The sequence below is a fragment of the Salvia hispanica genome, chromosome 6, assembly GCF_029641045.1.
Source record: "Salvia hispanica isolate PSC_SH4W2 chromosome 6, Shi_PSC_v1, whole genome shotgun sequence".
Taxonomy (NCBI): Eukaryota; Viridiplantae; Streptophyta; class Magnoliopsida; order Lamiales; family Lamiaceae; genus Salvia; species Salvia hispanica.
The window spans coordinates 28,029,244-28,052,987 of record NC_142697.1 but is presented as its reverse complement, the minus strand read 5'-3'; the positions used below and the strand labels follow the sequence as shown (position 1 = coordinate 28,052,987).

The 23,744-nt window shown below is 34.4% G+C and overlaps 2 protein-coding genes and 1 pseudogene across 3 annotated transcripts; 2 read left to right on the top strand and 1 right to left on the bottom strand.

Annotated features, from left to right (window-relative positions):
- The first annotated feature begins 2,043 nt into the window (after positions 1-2,043).
- Positions 2,044-3,182, top strand: LOC148923478 (uncharacterized; annotated as a pseudogene).
- A 4,246-nt stretch (positions 3,183-7,428) lies between these two features.
- On the top strand, positions 7,429-12,204 carry LOC125203663 (putative inactive ATP-dependent zinc metalloprotease FTSHI 2, chloroplastic). Its single transcript, XM_089061504.1, has 12 exons — positions 7,429-7,453; positions 7,586-7,660; positions 9,545-9,717; positions 10,098-10,199; positions 10,288-10,452; positions 10,521-10,661; positions 10,841-10,999; positions 11,093-11,178; positions 11,247-11,325; positions 11,484-11,606; positions 11,711-11,767; positions 11,837-12,204. The coding sequence occupies exons 1-12, from the start codon at positions 7,429-7,431 to the stop codon at positions 12,059-12,061; spliced, it is 1,410 nt and encodes a 469-aa protein (XP_088917630.1). The 3' UTR covers positions 12,062-12,204.
- Positions 12,205-12,310: 106 nt separating this feature from the next.
- LOC125208423 (pectin acetylesterase 11-like) lies at positions 12,311-16,025 on the bottom strand. 2 transcript variants are annotated; one of them, XM_048108028.2, is made up of 13 exons: positions 15,875-16,025; positions 15,016-15,142; positions 14,848-14,930; positions 14,247-14,379; positions 14,080-14,159; positions 13,790-13,876; positions 13,583-13,707; positions 13,416-13,476; positions 13,260-13,313; positions 13,091-13,168; positions 12,909-13,011; positions 12,675-12,832; positions 12,311-12,595 (listed from the first exon to the last, which is right to left on the bottom strand). In XM_048108028.2, the coding sequence occupies exons 2-13, from the start codon at positions 15,128-15,130 to the stop codon at positions 12,467-12,469; spliced, it is 1,206 nt and encodes a 401-aa protein (XP_047963985.1). In that variant the 5' UTR covers positions 15,131-15,142; positions 15,875-16,025; the 3' UTR covers positions 12,311-12,466. The 2 variants fall into 2 exon arrangements, with proteins under 2 accessions (XP_047963985.1, XP_047963986.1); XM_048108029.2 differs by lacking the exon at positions 13,790-13,876.
- Between the last annotated feature and the right edge of the window lie 7,719 nt (positions 16,026-23,744).

The window sequence follows — 23,744 nt, the reverse complement described above, 5'->3', positions numbered from 1 at the left end:
ATGCATTGTGGGCATATAGGACGGCTTATAAGACACCCATTGGGATGTCGCCATATCAATTGGTATTTGGAAAGTCGTGCCACCTTCCGGTAGAGATGGAGCATCGCTCATATTGGGGTGTGAAGAAATTGAACTTGGATTTCTTGAACGCCGGAAAGGAAAGAATGCTTCACCTCAATTTGCTAGAAGAATTTAGGAATGAGGCTTATGTCAATTCCTCTATTTACAAGGCAAGGTTGAAGACCTATCATGACAAGATGATTGAAAAGAGAGAGTTCTCCCCGGGGGATGCGGTACTACTCTACAATCATAGATTGAGGTTCTTCCCGGGCAAGCTCAAGTCTAAATGGTCGGGGCCATTCACTATAAAAAATGTGATGACCAATGGAACAATGGAGCTTATTGGGGCCGATGGAAGTACTTTTATGGCGAATGGCCACAACATTAAAAGGTTCTACACAAGGGAGCAACAAGATGAGGTCTTCGTCGTGACCTTAACCGAATGATGAAAGCTTGAAGACCGTCGAGCAAACAACGTTAAACAATTGCGCTATGGGGGAGGCAACCCCTAGTAGGTACAATTTTATTTTGTGTCAATGTGTTTTTCTCTCATTTTTCTTGGGTTTGTTTTTGTTTTAAAGTGTTGGAACAGGAAAATGGAAACGAAAGAGTGAAAATCGGAAGGAACGAAAAAAACAGGGTTCAAGTTAGAGAGAAAACCCGACCGGGTGTTTTCCATTTCTCGGAAAACCCGGTCGGGTGTTTTGAAGAAGGGTCGTGTTCCAGGAAGAAAACCCGACCGGGTGTTTCTAATTTCCGAATCACCCGGTCGGGTGTTTTGCTCGCGTATATATAGCTGGAGAAAGAGAAAACCCGGCAGAATCACCCGACGCGAACCCTAGCTCCCCAAATTTCGAATTTCGGTGAATTCCTCTCAATGTCTCCCTTCTAATCTCACTTCTACACTCTAATATCTCTTCTACTTCATCTCTTACACATTTTAAACCATTTAAGTGGTGGAATTTTGTGAGAACAAGGCAAGAAGCTAATTTTCGAGTTCTACTTGAATTAAGCCCTAAAGGTATGAATTTCTCCCTCTATTCTTCTCTACCCATGTATCATTGTTGAATATTGAGTGATTTATGGAAGATTATGATGATTTTGGTGCATAATTGTGGGTTTTAGAGGATTAAGAGTGGATTTGTTGTAGAATTGCTAGAATGGGTGAGAATTTAGAACTTGTTTGCATAATGTGAAGTTGAATGTGTTGATGTGTTGCTTTATTGGACATTGTTGATCATTTGTTTCATGTTGATGAAGAGTTGTGATGGTAGAAGGATAAGACAATGAATGGATGGTGTAGTTGTGAGTGATATTGGTTTGAATTGTTAACAATTGTGATTGATTGGTTTTAGGGGAGAATTTGGCTACAAGCATGAGGATTGATGATGATTTTTGTGATATGATGAAGTAAAATTTTTGAGCTTTGCATGTTAGAACAAGAATAGAATGAATTTATGCATCTCTTGAGCTTAAAGTGTAATTTATGCTTAGTTTCTTTTGTTATATACTTTGATTGTTGATATATAAGCAATTATTTGGAGGTGATGCCTACTCTTGTGTTTTTAAATGTTTAATTTGATGATAGAGAGTAGAGAAAAGTACTCCATGGTGTTAACTTGTGTATGTTAGCCTTTGAGCTAAGTTTGGGGGAGTACTTTTACTTTGATGGGTTGATAGATTCTTCTAGGTTTTGATTACATTGCAATTTAATACTTGGCATTTGTAGGTACAATGGTCCTTTCAGCGTCAGCATGTTCGGTCGCCCTAAGAACTGCAGAAGAGCGGACTAAATGGAAGGTTTTGGCCCGACAGGATTACAGGGTTGCGAGACAACCTTGCCGGGCACTTTTGCACAATTTGGGCCTCCTTCAATGCTTTGATGAACTATGTAACGTGGGGGAACTCAACGGAATCTTCACAAGGGAGATTGTTTCCTACCATCGTCTCACTCTCGAGTTTTTAACCACATTGGTGGTACAGATGCGAGAAAGGAATATTGTGGCCATAAGGTTCCGACTAAAGAACAATGAATACGAGCTATCAATGCAAGAGCTTAAGGAGATTTATGGGATCACTACGGATGAGTATGACATGCCGATGGAGTTCAAGAACAGTAGATTCTGGAACGACATCACTCTTGAGACAGAGGGGTTCAAGGCTGCCCGGGCCAAGAGCTCCATGATCCGTAATCCAGTTCTCCGGATGATTCAGAAGGCCTGCAATAATCACCCTTTTGCACGTACCGAAACAGGGAGTGTACAAAAAGATGAGCTGTTTTTGTTATGGTGCCTTGTACACAAAAGGCCAATGAATATGGCCCACTATATTGTGAAGAACTTAGAGCGAGCATCGAGGAGGAGTACATGGACTATATGTTGCGGTGTTGTGGTAGGCGCAATTGCGCGCCACTTGGAGGTGGACATGAGGGGATTTGAGCATGATATAGGATCTACGGTTATGGATATTGAAATACTCCGGAGATCACATGATCTTGGAGTAGATGGAGGCCAGGCCTTTTTCTTGCAGAGGTTGAAGGATCACTTTCCTCTCCCGGACCCCATCAACACGTACATCAATGGCGCCGTAGAGAAGAGGAACTGGAAGATGAATTCCCCAGTCCACCAAGCTATCGCATCCTGATATCCAAATAAAAGATTTGAAGAGGTTGATTCGGATGAGTATGAAGAGCTTGATCACGCGGAATTTCCTGAGGCTCCCGAGGTCCCTGAGCATTTGATGATAGGGCATGCGAACGAAGATGAAGAGGAGGTTCATGAGGAACCCGATGCAGAGATGCCGCCATATGGTGATGATGGAGCCGGGACAAGCGCTCAGAGGACAAGAAGCCGCCAAGAGAGAGAAGAAGAGGACTACAGCTCGATCAACGAGAGGATGGCACGTATGGAGCTTCGGCAGGAAGAACAGTGGGCCCGGAACGATGCACGGCTGACTGAGTATGAGGCGAGGTGGAACCAGTTCGAAACTCAGCGCGATGGAACCGGTATGAGGAGAACTGGTGTCAATTTACCGAGTTCAACACTGCACAATGGGCCAACCTCAATGCTCGGTTCGATGAATTTCGCGGCCCTTGGCAGTATCCACCTCCGCCTCCACAGTGAAGGTCCACGGGAGATCCACTCTCTTTCAAACTTATCCTAGCTTTGCTTGGAATAAGTTTGGGGGGGTGTCTAGTGGATTCCCTCTTCTATCTCTATCTCTCTATATTTGATGATACCCCGTCTGTACCCCTATTCTTTTGATGCTATTTGATGATGATATGTGGGCATGTAATCTTAACTCATGATATTCTTGATTGTGGATTTTGGGGAGTGTTTCCTTGTTTCTTTGTTCCAATTATTTTTGTGTTTTTGTTTCTTTTTAGGAATGTTTTTCTTGTTTTCTTAGTGTGTTTAATAATTTCCCTTGGGTAGAATGATAGTAGGGTGAGAGAAAGTGATGTTTGAACGAGTGTGAGGATTTGTTTGAGGAGTTGCCAATGATGATTTTGTGCAAAAATTTTTGAAAATCTTGTTGATATGGCTAAGTAACATGTAATTTTCATTTTAAATTGCCTAAAGTGAATTGCATGGTGCCTTGTCTTTTGCCAAAATGACCTTTTGAGAATTAAGCCTATACTATCACTAAATGTGTGTTTTATCTCAAACATGTCATTTGTTTCTAGAACTTGCTCGCGATCTCCTTGAGTCTACATAGTGGCTATAGAGATAAGGGAGGATGTTAGGCCATTTTTATTAGCCAAATCCTAGTTTCACCCACTATGTTATTAATCCTTGTTAGCCCACTTTGAGCCTATAAACCTTTTCTTTGACAAACCGAGGGGTTGGAATTGCCATGTGGTACTTTTGAAAAATCAAAGAGAAATGTGGAAGTGGTGTTGGCAAATGAAAAACAAGTTTGTTGAGTTAGAAAAAAAAAACAAAAAAAGAAAAAACAAAAAAAAAATAGTGATGATACCATGCAAAGCATGGAGAGAAAAAAAAAAGAGAGAAAAAGAAGGGAAAGAAAAGAAAAGAAAAGAAAAATGAAAGAGAAAAATGGTGAATAATTGACATTGGGTGAAAAAGGATGCCTTGAAAGTTGAAAAAGAAGCATTGAACAAAAGTGGAATGTTGGTAGATGAGAAGAGTCTAGGCAAAGCCTAGTACTAGCTAAGATTGGGGAAAAAAAGTTGGTGAAGTTGAATATGTCATATCTTGGGGATTAAAGTCACTTTAGCCAAAAATTACCTCACCTATCCAAAGAGCCTACATTACAACCTATAGAAAAGACCTTTCGGACCTTAGATCTTTAATCACACCGTAGTAGAGGAGAGTGTAGATTTCGAGCAAGCATATGGTAAACTATGCATGATTTGATGATTTGAGAGTTATGTCATGAGCCATACACTTTGAGAGTGAGTGAAATTTCTAAAATGCACATTGCATTTTCTCCTAGTGAGGGCAAATTGGCAAGGTTGAGTACATGATAGTAGCTTGAAGCAATACCTTATAATGTTATACTCGTCTACGAGGCCATTGATACTTGTTGAATACTTTATTTCTACTGAGGCAATGATGACACTCCAACATCCTTATATGAGTTTGTCTTCTTATTTTCTTCTTCTTGTTTAGGGACAAACAAGTGTTTAAGTTTGGGGGAGTTGACAAACTCATATTTTAGGCTTGTTTTATGGGTGATTAAAGAGTGCTTTTGATGGTTTAAGATGTTAAATACAAGTTTTTTCACCGCATATACACTAATTAGGTGAGTTGATGGGTTTGTCGTAGTTTTGTGATGAAAACAGGTTGAAACGAGCCGAAGCTGAAATTCGAGGAGTTCTCCAGAAGGAAAACCCGACCGGGTGTTTTCCATTTCTCGGAAAACCCGGTCGGGTGTTTTGAAGTAGCCACTCCAGGAGGAAAACCCGACCGGGTGTTTTCCATTTCTCGGAAAACCCGGTCGGGTGTTTTGCAAAATAGCGGGCTTCGGGAAGAAAACCCGGTCGGGTGTTTTATCACCTACAAATCACCCGACCGGGTGTTTGCTAATTGTCCTGATTTTCACTCCGAGTATAGAAGGGGTTCTAACTCAATTTAGAACCCTAACCTTCCCCACGACAAATTGAGAGAAAAAATCGAGAGATACAAGTCATTGAAGGCAAGGAGGCTTCCATCTTCAAGAGATTGAAGAAGAAAGATCCTCCCCAACATCAAGTCTACTACATTAGGGAGTGCTATTACCTTTTCTTACTATGTTTTCCTTTGAAGTTTTTGTATTTTCTTTTGTCTTAGCTTCCATTATGAGTAGCTAAGTTCTTATTAGGGATATTGGTGAAGTTTGTATGGAATTCATGGGCTAAATCTTGATTTATGCTTATCTATGTCTTATGTGATGGTTTTGTTGGTTGTTGTGCTTTTTCATTATCCAATTGATTAGCTACCAGTTTGATATGTCTTATTCTAATTATTGTCGTTGAAAGATGCTTAATTAGATAGTTAAATGACCAACAACTCCGTGCGTTGTATGTGCTCGAGAGAGGCATAGCTAGAGAGAGGGCTTGGGTCCGTAGGTTGTAGGAGTCGGTTCCGAAGTGTAGGGAGGAGACTCCGACATTAGAGGCCGATCAACGCGTTAGGTGCACCCGAGAGGGGGTCTAACCAATTAACCCGACCTTCCTAGCCACACATAAGACCATTTAGATGAGCATGATCCCTAGGTGAACACCCGTGATCCATACCAACGGATCCATATCCCTACCTTCCCAATTTGAGTGAAAACTATCCTTTTTCTTGTCTTAATTTCCTTTTGCTCTTACTTTCTTACTTGTTCTTTGGTCTTAGTGTAGAAAAACCAAAAAAACCCCTTCTAATAGTCTAGATAGTGTTCTAAATTGCATCGTAGTACTCAAGCCGGCACTTAGTCTTCGAGGATCGATAATTTTAACTTACCACGTGCTACATACCCCCATACACTTGTGGGTGACATTTTGATTGTAAGTTTAGCATGAGTCATAACCCACTCCCTATATATATCAATTTGATTTTTGCAAATATGCAGTACACTTACCCTTTGTACGACCCTAAAACTTGCTTCTATTAATTTATTGTGTATAGCATTTTTCCAAAACTTATGATTTGTTGTTTTGATGTTATTACCGGCAACAAATCTTATAAACTACTATTTCCCCCGTCCCGACTAAGATGACACATTTCTTAGTCGGCATAGGATTTTAGGAGTTGCTGGTCAATGTGTTTAATTTACGAGGGAAAAATAATGGATGTAAGTATTAAATGGAGTGAGGAAGAGAGTTAAACATTTAATTAGAGTGAGAAAAAGAGTGATTGGACGAACCCGAGACCTTTGGCCTTAGACATTATTAAACTAAAGTGTTAGTATGTACTCTCTTTATCCTATTATAAGCGACATATTCTCTTTTTTGATGTCTTATTCTAATTAATATACTATACATTTCTTGAAATGAAAATATCATTATTTTCAGTTTTCACTTTATTCACTTTTATTCCTTATTCACTCAACTCACATAATAAAAATATACAAAATCACATGCCGAATAGAAAATACTTCACTTAGAGTGGAAGGAGAGAAGCACATTCTTTTTTTTTTTTCATGAAGAGTATGTATATATTATTCTTATTTTGTTAATTATTTCAAATTTTATATTTACTTGTGAAAATTATATGACCTTATGCACGGGTGTTGATACTAGTTAGCAATAAATGTACACTTTTTTTTTATTAATATTTTAGTTTTATGGCTAGCCATAACGTGGAATTCAAAATAATAATTTAAAAAAAAATTCGTTGTTGAATGAAGTTACACGATCCAATTCGTTTATTCTCGAAGGCTTGGTTGATAGGAATCGCGAGATGGCTAGATCTTAGAAATGAGGAAGCGGTTTCATGCCATTTAGCATTATCTATAGCATCTTTAGCTTGGGAAGGATTAATTAAGAGCCGGAACAAGGAAATAAAGGAAAGCACACCTTAATTACAGAAGATAATTAAGCTCCGAGTTACTATTAATTGATAAAACCAATGATTAATTAGAAGGGTCCCACAGATATGAACAAGCAATCTGAATTACACCTAAAATTCGTATATATTCAACTGCAGTAACTTTTTCAAAATCAAGGAACAAAATTAAGGTCCGACTAATTATTAACAAAACCTGAGTTTCAATATATGAATGCATTTTAATTTGAGTACTAAATAAATATTTTGAAAAAGTTAACTCTTCCGTAAAAATTAATTGAGTGTTTTTTTTACTAATATTTATATTCTCACCCTCAACATACTCATCCCAAACTTTAAATTAACTCATACTCCTACATAATTGTGACATAACATGAACCATTGGCTTGCTCGTTTCAGTACATAATTGACACTATTCCTATATAAGGTTCAAAGACGAAATTACCCTTTGATCGTTGAACTTACTTGCTTGAATTCTAAAGTTTAGTTTTCAAATAGAGAAAAGAAAAAAGGATATTAAATAAAATTAGGGTTTTTTTCATTTTGGGGGGAAATCCTCAACTTTCAGAAATCCTGTCACTCATCTTTGGCGTCACCACCTTCAGGTAGTAAATTTTCTGTTTCATTTATCATGTCTTCTTATTGCTTATTTACGTTTTGACTTCTATTATAATGTTATTATGTTTTTTGGAAATGTTCTGATGCTGCTGGGATTCATGTTTGTGAGTTTCCGTTCGCTAATTTTTGGCTCTATGAGATGTTTTCTCAAATCGTATTGGCTTTATTTTAGCTCACATACTATGTTTGTGCTTGAATTTTGGTCCAATTTATATCGAATTTTTAGATGGGGTTTGTGGAGCGTGGATTCATGAATTTTTCATTTATATATTATGTTATAGTCCTGTGTGATTTGGATGGGAATTATAGATAATATGCAGTTTCTACAATAATCAAATGACTTAATCCGTATAGAGATTCACGTTACGGTTTGTGATGATGGATGCAAGATGTAGTTACTCCTTTTGTGTTTATTCCAGATGAACAAATGATTACATGGCTGTAACCTTAGGTGTATAGGTTCTCGTTTTCCAGTTTATTTAGTAAAGAAGTTCGAATTTCTGAATTTTAGTCTGGAACATGGCCATCACAGATAGGTGAATGAACAAACAAATTTAGTAGTGTGGGAACACCGTACATCACTAGCTATCTCCAAACTCTTTCTAGATGAGCTTCCTTTGTTGCTAACAAGAGGTGGACTACTTGGCTGTTGCCACTATCACTGATGGAATGGTTGGTGCTGAGCTGGCCAACATTATCGAGGTTGCTGCTATCAACATGATGCACGATAAAAGAACAGAGGTATTTCACTTGAAGACCTTCAATAGCCTTTCCTCGCTGTTAATTGTTGTCAGTAATACTTAAAATAGGCACAGATTGTCAGTTTTTGTCATATGTGAGTTGAAGTTATTTTATGAAATATTATCTGCCCGTCTTTTATTTGTGCTTTTTAGTTTTCATCAGGGATAGTTCCATGATTGTGAAATTTTTTATGTACTCGTGACTGATTACTAATGATGATTTGTTACAAGAGCTGCAGAAATAGAAGAAAGAGGGATGCTGATTTGGATGAGAATTATTGATAATATGCAGTTTCTACGATAATCTAATGATCTAATCCGTATAGAGATTCATGGTACGGTGAAATAGTAAGCTTAATTTTGTGATGATGGATGTAGTTACTCCTTTTGTGTACATGGTTATAATTGGAGATTTTGCAGTTGGTGATGAGATGGGAATTCAATTTGAATTAGTTATCTCTGCTGTATCATGGTCTTTCTTTACTACTCCAAAGTCCATGGGCCATGAGATGAGTAATATAATGTATCTACAATGGTCTGTATATGAGTACGTAAATATAGCTTCAGATTAATAACCTAACTAAATATGCAATTCCAGTACATCACTATGATTTGATAATGTGTTATATGCTTGGGCTCGTTTGACTTGTTTTTAGCTAGGATGTAATAGTAGTATATAAAATTGTCAGGATGCTATAATGAAGTAATCTTATGTGTATGTGTTCTCGTTTTCCAGTTTATTTAGTAAAGATGTTCGAATTTCTGAATTTTGTCTGGAACGTGGCCATCACAGATAGGTGAATGAAAAAGCAAATTTAGTTGTGTGGTTTCCTTGTGGGTACATCACTAGCTATCTTGGTCTTGGTGCAAAACTTATTTCTTCAAAACTCTTTCTTGATGAGCTTCCTTTGTTGCTAACAAGAGGTACATGAATCTAGGGGTTACAGATCATGAAGCTTCAGCGCCATCAACTTATGATTAGTTCTGTTTTAATCATATTGTGATTCTTTCATATTAAAAAAAATTGACTAGGTATTAGGATCTGAGATGTGAAGAATATATGATCTGTGCAACAATTCGGTTTGGGAAGTAGAAATATATGTTGCCTAATGTTGGGTTGGAATACGTCAGGTGGTATACTTCTTTGTGGCCCTCCGGTAGTGGGGAAGACATTATTAGCAAAAGCTGTTGCTGGTGAGGCAGGTGTAAACTTCTTCTCCATATCGGCATCTCAGTTTGTCGAAATATATGTGGGAGTTGGTGCTTCTCGTGTACGAGCGCTCTATCAAGAAGCAAGGGACAATGTGAGATTTCAATTCCTTTTTATCTGATTATGGCAATTGTTGGACTTCATTGGATCAAGCAAATAGGTTTACTAGTCAGAATGTGGAATGCTTTTGATACTCGATTCCTTAATTCTAATATTTTGTTATGATTCCACCTTTGAGCTAGCATTTATTTGTGGGGGTGGGGGTTCTTGAGTGCCTTACCATTTCTTATAAGTTCGATGAGAGATCAGAACACGTTTACTCTCTTTGCTCATTAATTCTAATATTTGCTCCTTTTTTTACTATGAGATTCTAACTACATTTGCTCATCAAAGACCATGCATTGTTGTTTTCTTACTTACACAGAGCTTATATTTGTGGAAGTGATGTGATGTGAGTGAATCGTGCATTTGCAGGCTCCATCTGTTGTTTTCATCGATGAACTGGATGCTGTTGGAAGGGCACGTGGTTTGATTAAGGGGTCTGGTGGGCAAGAACGTGATGCTACTTTAAATCAGGTCTCTTGCACATATTTGATTGCTTATAGTTGTGACACAATAATGGTCTGATTCGACTCTTATATAAAATCCCTTACCGATCCTCTAGCTTCTTGTATGCCTGGATGGGTTCGAAGGCAGAGGAGAAGTCATTACCATTGCTTCTACAAACAGGCCAGACATTTTGGATGCAGCACTTGTGAGACCAGGGAGGTTCGACCGGAAAATACACATACCCAAGCCTGGACTGATTGGCCGTGTTGAAATTCTGAAGGTGCGGTTTGTTTCCTTCCATCAGCAGTACTTTCAATTGGTCTACACGGTCTCACTGTTTGGTCTCAGGTTCATGCTAGGAAGAAACCAATTGCCCCTGACGTGGACTTCTTGGCTGTTGCAACTATGACTGATGGAATGGTTGGTGCTGAGCTGGCTAACATTATCGAGGTTGCTGCTATCAACATGATGCGCGATGAAAGAACAGAGGTATTTCACTTGAAAACCTTCACTGGCCACTCCTCGCTGTTAAAATAAGCACAGATTGTTAGTTTGTCATGTGCGAGTTGAAGTTCTTATATGGAATATTTATATGCCTGTCTTTTGTTTGTGTTTTATTATCATCAATGGTTCCATAATTGCAAATTTGTTTGACGCGCTCATGACAGATTACTACTGATGATTTGTTACAAGCTGCACAAATAGAAGAAAGAGGCATGCTTGACAAAAGAGAGAGAATCCCCGAGATATGGAGGCAAGTAGCTATAAATGAAGCTGCAATGGCCATAGTTGCTGTCAATTTCCTGGATCTCAGAAATATCGAGTTTGTATGTTATGATCTTTGCCTAGCAGCACTTTAATTAATTTCTGTTAATGAAATGGGAATTTCTTAAGTACTATCGTTTTTCTTTTCATTTTAGGTGACGATTTCTCCAAGAGCTGGAAGAGATTTAGGTTATGTCCGCCTAAAGATGGACCATATTAAATTTAAGGAAGGGATGTTGAGGTAGTTCCCCTTTCAAATATAATCAAATTTGATGTTCTGCTACACTTGCTGATTCAATTTGTTTTCAGCCGGCAGTCTCTCTTGGATCACATCACTGTCCAACTTGCTCCACGTGCAGCAGACGAACTCTGGTATGGGGAAAATCAGGTAGCGAGACCCCAACTTTCAATCTTTATATTTAATTTTGGAAATGAATTTCAAATATACAATTCTGTTCTTAATAAACCGGTATAAGTTACCCGAGTATTGTCCAGTATCTGGAATTTTTGTTTCTGATGGTCCTATTGTTGAATTGATTTACTCAGTTGAGTACCATCTGGGCGGAGACGGCCAATAATGCTCGATCTGCTGCACGAACCTTAGTGCTTGGTGGTCTTTCCGAGAAGTATTTTGGCTTGAACAGTTTCTGGACAGAAGATAGAATTGATGTAAGTTTCCTTTCATATCTCGTGGTCATAAAAGCAAAGAAACCGAGATGTTATATGATTTCAGTGATTGTACAACGCCCAACATACAAAATCTTGATTTTCAGGAAATTGATTCAGAGGCGCTGCGAATCCTTGTCGTCTGTTATGAATGTGCAAAAACGGTACTATGTGAAGAGATTCACCATTTCTTTCATGTCTGTGGGAAAGATATTAAGACTTTGTTCATGCAGATTCTTGGGAGAAACCATGAGCTTTTGGATGCCGTTATGGACAGGCTCGTGGAGAAGAAGAGCTTAACCAAGCAAGAATTCTTCGACTTAGTTGAGCTTCATGGATCTGTACAAACTATGCCGCCTACCATACTTGACATCAGAGCCGCCTCACTGTTACAGCTGCAAAATATTCTTTTAGACACCGAAGAAGCAGCAGCTCGTTCGAGCATTGTTTCAACATGATAGTGACTTAGTGACTTAACCATAGTAGTACTCTTATAAGACATTTTCAAAATTTTAAAAGTATAAATATCAAAGCAAATCTCATTGGCGAATACTCTCGAACGAGACATTAACTGGTAATGTAAATCAAATTCTTTGGAGCATTGTGATTGGTCTACACAACAAATAGTATTATTTTGGAGTTTGATCACCAGTAGAATAAACAGTTTGTATCCACAATAATACAATTATTAAATGAAGTTTGAAATATATTATAAAAGCTGAATTTATTGTCACAAACAAGCTGAATTTAACACTAGTTACAAAAGTAGGTTGAAATTAGACTTTACACTTCATTCATAATTGAAATTAGAAATTCAAATTTACAAGCTATCATTCGCCATCTAATGATGAATATAATAATCCCTACACCTTTTTCTCCAAAGTAGGTTGGTCGTCGAAGCCATTGCAATCCCGTGGCAAGTCATTGAGCATGTCCATCTCCTGGAACTCGCTCCGGTCGAAAAACCAATCTCCCACGGCTTGTCCTATCGTCTGAAAAATACATTTCATATTAAAGTAGTAGTTGGCGACAAAACAATTTGTGGCAGATACTTTATATAGTTTCCCTTACTTTGTTAGCAAGTCCGTTTCCAACAAATAATGAGCATGTCGAACCGCGTTTGTATTCCATATGGCCATGTTGGTAGCAACTATGTACAAAATAGCCTCTCCTTGAGGAGCTATTCTTAATTGTACTTTTCAGCGTATTTATGAATGTGTACCTAAAATCTAAACAAAAATATTATGAGAGATAGATTTATAGAGTTTTAAATAGAGTCAAAATTAGTATTAATATTGTATATACCTTTCATGATTTTTATCTCAATCCAATTGCAAAACATCAAGTTATGGGTGCAATTGTACCATCTCGGGCTTCTATCACCCGGAGAGTACAAATTCTCTGATATCTATGACAAGTAGATTGGAAATAAAAATATATATAATTAATGACATCTAAGACAGTAATGACATGTAAGATTATCATACCTGATACATATCAAATGCTGATTCAATTAAAAGCAGTGGGGTTTGGATATCTGGGACCACATTTTCAGGAAATAAACACTACAAATACAAATATGATCATGAGAAATACTTAATTATATTATAAGGAAAAGTAATGAAGATAAGTCAGTGAATAATATGATACTCTTACCAAAGTTGGACTAAATTTGGATATACATGACGTGGGTAACGTATTCATCAAACCCTATATGTGTAAATAAGGAATTAATGTAAAGATACACGTCTTAATATATAAAGTACTACTTGATTATTTAACAAAGTAAATTGAAATAAAAATAATTCATACATGTTCTGATACCACATCAAAGAAGAAAGCTTCTCTCCAATCAGCTCCCACAAAATGCTCTCTTGTGAGCCAAACAAAATTAATCAGCGACATAATTTACAATTTTATAATACTATTTAATAAAATTTATATTTTGATAATTAGGAAGTTAATTTAGATAGTCTTACCCATGAATAAAGAAGCCCGAATCAGATAGACACTTCACCCTAGTTGTATTGTGAAAAAGTGCTTGAAACTTGTCACAATGTAAAATTGTGGCTAATCCACCTGCCGAACTGCCTGACAATAAAGCCTATAAAACAATATCAATTAATATCAAGTGGCAATTAGAATTTAATTAATCCAAAGAGTTACTATAATCTACTAATGCATACATTTTTAGCATTTCCCATGCCAATTCGTAGCAGCTCGTCCATCATGGCATCATAGATTCTTGCACCTCTATATGTCAGGTTGTGCTTCTTTGTAAATGTTTTAGAAATTTAACATTTGAGTGAAGAGATGTAGCTATAATTGAATTGAGTAAAACATACAATTAGAGCTAAAACTGGACTCATCAGCCTTCTAGTTCATGTCGAACCGTCCAGTCCAGTTTTTAAAAGAGTGCATGTTATATATAACTAATTGTGCTTATTGGAGACATGGAAGAAATTTAAAAACTTACCGGGTCTACGTCCTCAACATCGGACATGAAAGACGAGCCGTCACAGTAGAAGATTTTGAACACGTGCCAATTGTAGAAATCTGAAATCATATATGCAAAATTAAGTTATATATTTGAAATCAGATAAATGAAATTGGTATTTGCATTAGATTTAACTACACATGTACCGGGATTAAAGGTGGAATTGTCGTCCAGCATCCCATTGAGTTGTTCATTACCATTCTTCAACTTAGCACTACTTCCTTGAAGTGTAGTGGATCTATCGAGGCAAGAACTTGAGTTCTCACACCATCCACCACCCTTGCAAACTCCAAATTGTTAGTCTTAAAAACCATAACAAATCATAGCACTAATTAAAGTACAGATAAAAATCCAAAAAAGCTGTTCGTAATAGATATGCCATGATTCATAACCAGGGCCCCACAATTGATCACGTCTTTCCTTAAATTTCTCTCAAACTCCTTTCCTTGATTTCCATTTTCCATATTCTTTTCTTTTGTTGCACTATATTATCTTTGTTTTCTCATACTCCTAAATGCTTTGACAATTTCACTAAATAATGTTGATCAAATTAAAATCAAGTTTAAAATATAAATTACAAACTATTTTTAATTCTTATATATATGGTGAAGATAAAATGATTGATTTCATTTAATTATTACTAAGGGAAACCGTGTACATTCAAATTCAGAGTTCAATAGCACTATTTATTGAATCTATCTATCGTGTTTTTCAATAAAATCGAGAAAGTTATTCATATTCATATACCTGTAGGTATACGTGCCAGTTGTCTACTCCGTCTCCGAACCCTGGGCTATAAGCATAGGCCGGAGGGGTGCCGTCTAGACAGACTATGTATACAAATAGTTAAGCAATGAATTAGCAACAATTGAGAATTAAACATATATATATATATGTGTGTGTGTATGTACGTACCAGCTCCTCTGGCTACAGCGGAGTCCAACAGAGTGATGGGGACCATGTTGCCTGCTACGATGATTCCAGCCGCAACCAAAGATAGGAGAGTAAGTGCCAGTAGTAATGTAGCCATGACTTAGTGTCTCTGCACAAAATTGACTTGTTCATTAGTTGTCAAGGACAAGATAAAAGCACAAAATATGTAGCAGAAACACAACAATTAATCATAATTGCAGAAGGAAGCCGATCCATTGGAGAACTAGTGCAAGGATAATCCTGAAACAGATGAGTGCAGAACTTATGATGACTAATAGTGTGTTTCTTCATCTCTAAACCTTGTAAGATTTTAGTTAAAGCCTTTGAATGAAACAAGGATCATGATTTGGGATTTATGAATGCCAACACACCTGCTGCTTCTGAATAATACAAATCCTTTTTATAACAGATTCTCACAACTAGAGAATCAAGCATCATAAGCACAAACATATGTATAGGAAGTGCAGGTTAGCATAAAAAACACGAAAGAGAAGTGCATCTATCCGAATACTACTAGTTGTGGATGTTTCAACTTCACAAGAATCAATCAATGAGTAGCATAAATTAATTCAATAGATTCCATAAGAAGAGTGCAAATGATCAAATCCAACAACAACCTAATCTTTGACCAAAACGTGAGACTACGCCTAATAGTAAGAGGGAGAGGGCAACTCATTTTTTCTTATATACTCAACTGTTCTCACAATCACTCACAGATTGAACATTATGGTCACAAAACTCACATCAATTTTTTCAAAATCAAGGAACAAAATTAAGTTCATTTGTGCAGCAGATCTGAAAGGAAAGGAAAGGAAAGGAAAGGGGAAGTACTATAACATACCGAGACGGTAACGAGTTCAGAGGTGGCGATCGGCGAAAGTGAGAGCGTAGCAGAGAGTGTAAGCTGTGTAGTGTAAGCTGTGTGAGATTGAGAGTGTAAACTGTGTGACGGAAGTGTGAGAATGAGAGTGTAAGCTGTGTGAGTTTGAATCTAAAATCTCCACTCTTATTAATGAATGGAAATGGAGATGGAGATATCCATCACACCTGCCAAACTTTCCTAAATCTGCATGGAATTGGACCATTCTTATTGCTCTACACAAATAGTATTATTCTTTTTATTTATTTATTTATTTGTTTATCTTCTCACTCTCAACATACATATCCCATTCCCAACTTTAAATTAATTCACCACCTACAACGTAACTATGATAAATTTTATGTCTTCGGTAAATGTTAATTGAATGAAAATGTGTGAAAGTCTCCAAACAATTAATGAGGTTAGGTAATAAAATGTTGCAGAGAGCAAAAATAGAATTTTTATTGAAATTTGTGTTCTCCCTTTTCATAGAATTCAAAATTGAACATTATATTTACCAAACATTTACCAAACAATGCAACACATATATTTTCAATTTTAAGAAGGATGCATTTCTTTTTGGTCAAATATTTATCCAAATTAATATAATCATATAAGTATGATATAAGATTGGTCAAGTAAGAGTTTGCTTTTAATATAACTAGTATCTCTCCCGTGCTATGCACGGCGAAGTAATTTTCTATATGAACTTATTCAAAATTGTGAATTCATATTTAAGACGCGAGAAACAAAATCGTTACATCAATTTCTAAACTCAAAAATAAATACAATAACAATTCATTATATCAATAAAAACTATATAATCAAATAATGCGTAGGTGGCTAAGATCTACTCTACCTCAGCAACATATTTCTAATTATTAAATGAATTCATGAATACGATTTTATAATTTGTGATTAAATTTTAAAGAATATATATTTGAATTCCATAGTTGGATAGATAGCAAATGATTTATCTCTATTAAATATAATAAATCCATACCAATTTATTATAAATAGAAATTAATAATTTATTTATCTCTATCTATACATATATAAAGGGGGAGTTTTGGGGGTAGTTATGGAAATGCCATTTTAGTTGAAAAATTATACGATTAAATAAAAAAACATTGAAATTAAATGTTAAAACGTGTGATTAGGAATTAAATTGAAGACAATGACCATTGGAATTAAATTTAATTTAATTCAATAAAATCTAACAATATGAGTAGCAGTTAAACTTCTACACACATTTGGTCCCGATTCAAAAAATTTCCATTGAGAACGGTTATAAATTTCTATGCCATTTATTACTAATTTATTGGGATCACTAAGAGTCATTAGAGAAGAATGTAAAAGGGATTAGAATTCCAAAAGCTATTAAATTTTCTATAAATACCAATTATGTTAGCAAATGTGTTATTGGAGAAGAAAGAAAATGAACATTACGCCTGAGAAGATTGAGTTACCGGAAATAACATATGAAGCATGGAGGAGTTGCTAGAGAAGAAGCATGGAGGAGGTGCCGCGAGCGTGAGAAAAAGAGGCTATCAATTTTTATGTAGGTCAATTTTATAATTATCTTAGTGGGCTTAATATAAATTAGCCCAATTTATTTAATTTAATTTACATTTGGTAGTTTTGTTCTTACTATAGGAAAAAGCTTCATACCATGTTCCGATTCTTCACCTTGATCAATGAGGAATAAGAGGGAAACAAGAAGATATGAACTGTGTGTGTTGAAGGAAATCGCTGCCGCTGTAGGCGGCCATAGTGTTTTCGACAACGGAAAATATAAATAGAAGAGAGAATGCGGCGATAGCAATACAAAGAGAAGGAACACCGGAAAAATAGAGAAGATAGAGACTGGAGGCTATTTATGATCCTCTTATTTATTGGAAAAGTGTCATAATTTCAGGATTTAATTAGAGTAAGATCATTTTAAAATAATTAATGAATTTTACTAACTACAAAATGAAATGTTGGGTAATTTAAAGGGATAGATTTTAGGTGTATTTTCCATAGATTTATAACATTTCAGATTGATTTATTCTGTAATACCGTTTAAAAAAAATTATTTTACATAACTCGCCATGTATCTAATAGAGATAAATCATTTACATCTATTCTTATAATTATGGATTAATTGTACTCCACGTATGTTGCCCTATATTTCAAACTGATAAATCAATATATAGGAATATATCCCAGCATCGAGCCACTCTTTATTTATCTCGAATCTACAATATAGTTTTGTAGATAAATATTAGTTGTACATTATTTTTTTCAACAAGATCTTCAAACCACTCTAATTGAGCTCAAAATTTTGGAATATATGTTCCAAATTTCATGGGTGATTCCTATATTATTTAATTGTTTATTATGATAATTTTTTATCTCCTATGATTTAATATTGCAATATTATAGTTTAAGATTAATTGTTTCATAGTAATATTTATTATTGATCCATATTTTGATACTCCCTCCATACACGAAAAACAAGGTACATTTGCCATTTTGGTTGTCCACAAAATGCCATTATGATTAATTTAAATGCATATTATAACTTTTAATCACAATTAAGTTTACAAAGAAATGGAAGCTGATGGGGTTGCAACAAAGAAATGGAAAGCCAAAAGACTCAACCATCCCATACGCTATAATAGTTGGTGGATTTGGATGAATGCAACTAAGATTTTTTTTTTACCATTCATATAACTCTATTGTAAAATATTTTTTGATATGAGCATATAAATAGATTTACAGCCAAGATTCAGGTAAAAAAAAACATCTACTATCAGTAAGGATTATCAAGTAGGCTGCCCAATGTAAGATATCAAATACATATCTAAAACCTCCAAAATAGAATAAGTGATCAACAACGTAAAATTGAACGGGGACGGAGGGAGAATTTTATTGATATTTGGATTATTTGTTGGTCATGATGAGTGAAGTATATTTTAAAGTTAAGGGTTTAGGATTTAGGTTTCAAGGTTTGGGTTTTTAGTGTATAAGGTCACTATATTGCAATGAAATGAAGCTCGACTAGGAGTGCAATCTTAAATTATAGCTTTTGATAAACAATATCTTAAATCTCATTAGGAGAATTGGTGATTATACATTCTTTAGGTTTCTTTGTTTTGTGTGATGTAAATTTGCTTTATTTTTTAGTCTCACGGTCAGAGTCATTTTTCCATTTTACAAAAATAATGTACAGTATTATTTTCCACGTATTTATATTTTAGCTGAATCCCAACATGATCACGATTAAATGTCAACACATATTTGTGTTGGCATTTTAAATATCAATGTCAACATAATGTATTAAAATATCAACTTAAGTTTATGTTGACATTTCAGTATCATCGTGTTGACATTTTTAATAGATTGCATTGATGACTTAGCAAGTTAGCAATTTAAGGAAAATATGCAACGGATCACACCCATGTGATCATTTTTATTAAAAATATAGAAATGTACGGATTTTTTTTTCAAACTTGCGATATCCATATATTTTTTTTTTCTGTATTTATGTATAGTTGTCAATATTATCATTATATAATAAAATTTTCTTATCTCAAATTTGTGACACAAATTATTATAAACTCATCATTTGTATATCACAACTTTATTTTAATAAAATTCACTACTTTAATCAAATGTATTATTTATATTTATTATTAAATACATTACTATCTCCGTCCCCCAAATTTTGACACAGTTTACCATTTCAGTTCGTCCCTGAACATTTGACACACTTCACTTTTACCATTTTTGGTAGTGGACCACATATTCTACTAACTCATTCCTACTCACATTTTATTATAAAACTAATATTTTAAAAGTAGGACTCATATCCCACCAACTTTTTCAACTCACTTTCCATTACATTTCTTAAAATCCGTGTCGGGTCAAAGTGTATCAAAATTTGGGGGACGGAGGTAGCATAATTTAAGACCCCATATAATTTTATTATTTCAAAAAAAAAAATTCATATTTGAAGAGAATAAAGTGGACCGTGCATAGCACGGGTGTGATACTAGTTAAATATAACACAGGACATTTAATATAATCAATCCATAACTATAGGGATAGATCGTGCCAAACCAATTTATTGTAAACAGAAATTAATAATTTTGCCAAATTAAAAAATTGAATACTGAGCCAAATTTGATAAAAAAAATCCAAAATCATAAAACGGCTAAACCCCAATGCCCCTATAAGTAATTTCTTAACATTAAATATTTGAACAAATAAAATTACAACCACTGCTCATATTGTTAAGTTTAATTGAATTAAATTTGATTTCAATGGTGAGTGTCTTCCATTTATTAAAGAAAATATGTTATTAGTTATTAGAGTTCTACTAACCATACGTTCTAACATATAATCATATTTTTAGAGGTTCTTTAATCCCACAATTTACATTTTATCTTTAATCGTAAATATGAATTAATCGTTTTGCATTTAAAATATATTACTCCATTTTTTAAGAAAAATGGTTGTTTTTAGTTTAAGTTTTAATATTCCCGCTTAGTAAAAACAAACGAAGGAAGTTAGATTCAGCAAAATTATAAATACGTGGAAAATCATATTGTACATTATTTTTGTAAAATGGAAAAATGACTCTGACCGTGAGATCAAAAAATAAAGCAAATTTTCATCACACAAAATAAAAAAAAAATACACTAAAGAATGTATAATTACCATTTCTCCTAATGAGATAAGATATTGTTTATCAAAGCTATAATTTAAGATTCCATTGGTGAGAAACTTCCTAGTCGAGCTGCATTTCATAGCAATATAGTGATCTTATACACTAAAAACCCAAACCTTGAAAGCTAAATCCTAAACCCTTAACTTTAAAATATACTTCCTCTGTCTCATTAGAAATGCAACATTTTCCTTTTTGGGTTATCCTACTAAAGGAATGTTTAGGGGATGTAATAGAAGGAATGAAATACATATACGTTGGCTAAAAAAATGAAATGCAAAACTAGACATTTTTTTTCCACCACGCTCATGAGTCCATGACAATTTTAATTAACAGGATTGATATTTATAGAAAATTTAGTAGCTTTTGCCATTCTAATCCGGTAATGTCTTTTACATTCTTCTCTATTGACTCTTAGGGATCCCAAGTATAATTTATTATAAATTGAAGTAGTAATAAATGGCATAGAAATGTTTAACCGTTCTCAATGGAAGATTTTGTTTAATCTGAACCAAAAATGTGTAGAAGTTCAACCACTACCCATATTGTTAGGTTTTATTGAATTTTTTTTAACTTTTTTAATTTAAATGACTTTTTAGCATTCTTCTCATTCGTGAATTTTAATGAGCCAATGTGGCACATTGTATTCCAAGTAACCCACGCATCTCATACTAAACTTTGCATAAATTCTGGGTATTAAATGCATTAATAGTATTTAATTATCCTAATTAAATTTTAATAATTACTATTACTATCTTAATTTCTAAAATGATTGATGGAGTCGTGTATTAATGGAGAGTCATTTGAGATTTAGTCTTTGTAACATTATTGTTACAATATTGATAGAGTCGTGTATTAATGGCATTAACATATCTCAGCTACCTAACTTATCCTAAAAAACATCTCTCATTTATCTAAATTGCCCTCAAAACTCTCCTTTTATAGATGTATAGACTAGTGTTTCACCACATATTCTATTTCATTGAGATTAAAGAGATTAATTCTCTTGACCATTAAATCTTTAGATTTAATTATTCTCTTGAACGAGCCCAGCATAATTAACTTGAGTGAGCCCAACTTAATTAAATAGGGGGCCCAAACATCATCCTTTTCATCCAGTAACCGAAGTCCAAAATCTGAAAAATTTTGGTTTATAATTCAGCTTTCTGTTTTTGTTAATCTTTGGTCATGTATTCCACTTTTTTCCAACAAATAAAACATGTTTGTTATGAATAAAAAATAAGAGATGAAAGAAATTAAAAAAGACATTTGTTTTCACTAATTAATCTCATATAATTTGACCACCGATACAATTACCAATTTGTATCCATGATATACAATTATTAAATGAAGCCATATAACCATTTGATCAACCTAGACAATATCGAAAATTAGATGAAGCCATACTGAGGGCTGAGCCAGGATCTTTGCAAGGGTAATGGTATCTTAAGCCATCAACAATTGCATAGTAGCACTCCCAACTAATACTCTTAGTAAATATGAGACCACAACAAACTTCAGGGGTATGATACTATTTTGGACGCATTAAAATGGTAAAATTGGACTATAGGAGTAATATTTTTTGATTTGTGTTTAATGTAAATAGTTAGAGTAGAATTATTGTTTAATATTATCTAAAAATATTTGATTTAAATTTAGTACTGTACTATAAATTATTGTAGATTGGAGTATAATGAGAAGCATTGGACTTCTGCAATTTATAATTGCATGTAACTTATCTCAAAGATCTATTTTGATGGTAAAAAGTACTCCCTTCGTTCTATAGTAATGGAGACAAAACTTTTCGGCACGGAGATTAAGAAAAATTGTGTTAGGTGAATTAAGTAAAGAGAGAATAAAGTGGAAAATGAAAAAGGTAGAGAGATGAAGATAGAAAAAAGTAAGAGAGAGTAAAGTAGGTGTGGAAAAATGTGTTGACTTTTAATAAAAATGGAAATGACTCTATTACTATGGAACGGACGGAAATGGAAAAACTCCCCTATTATTATAGAACGGAAGGAGTATTTTATATACATCAAATATCTAATATGCATTTAGTGTTTGACCATGAATCCTTAGTTGCGTTTACTATAACAAATAAATTTAGTTTATGGTATTTCCTACATTCTTTTAATATACATCTAACAAACTTTATCCTTCTAAATCCCTTTAAACCGGGAATCCGACAATTTATAATTATTGAAAATATCAACTAATTTTTTAATATATTAATAGTTTAACATAAATTAATGTACTAATATTACCTCATAAAAAATGGAGACTTTGAGAACAATACGGGTTTTAATGCGGAATTGGTAAAGTAGAAGAGATGTAGAAAGAAAAAGTGAGGAAGTATTGTTAATGGAGAATAAAACTCATTTTATAAGAGATAAAGGACTTGCCGAAAATAGAAATGACTATTTTTGTAGGACGCACCAAAATGGACAAAGAAGACTATTTTTATTGGAAAGAGAGATTGGTATATCTAATAATGTGTTACTATATACACCATCTTTTTCATTCTAAGTGATCTATTTTCTTTTTTCTTTTTAATGTCTAAATCTAATTAACATATTCACTAAAATGGAAACATCATTATCACCCCACTAATATCTCCTCTTTTATCTACTCAACTCAAAAAATACAAAATAAATATGTATATAATCTAATGGCCAGTAGAAAATGCTTCAGTTATAGTGAGACTAAGAAAATATATATTTCTTTTTATATAAAGTGTAAATAATAATAATAATAATAATAATTATTATTATTATTATTATTTCTATTGAATTGTTTAAAATTTGTATCCATTAACTGAAAATCATATGACCCGTACATAGCACGGGTGATAATACTAGTACTCTTAGTAAATATGAGACCACAACAAACTTCAGGGGTATGATACTACTAACTGTTGCATATCTCATTAAACTGCTGAGATTTGCAGTCTTCCCTCCAAATCTTGTAGCACTCTTTCAGATCTACTGCTATATCCAACCTCTGAATTGGCTGATTACTAGCAACATTAGTTACTGCCGAATCACTTATTACAACCAAACTACTTATCACAATTACCATCACCATCATGTTTGAGTTTTGAGAACTCATGCTTCTGAGATATTAGTTATATAACATCTT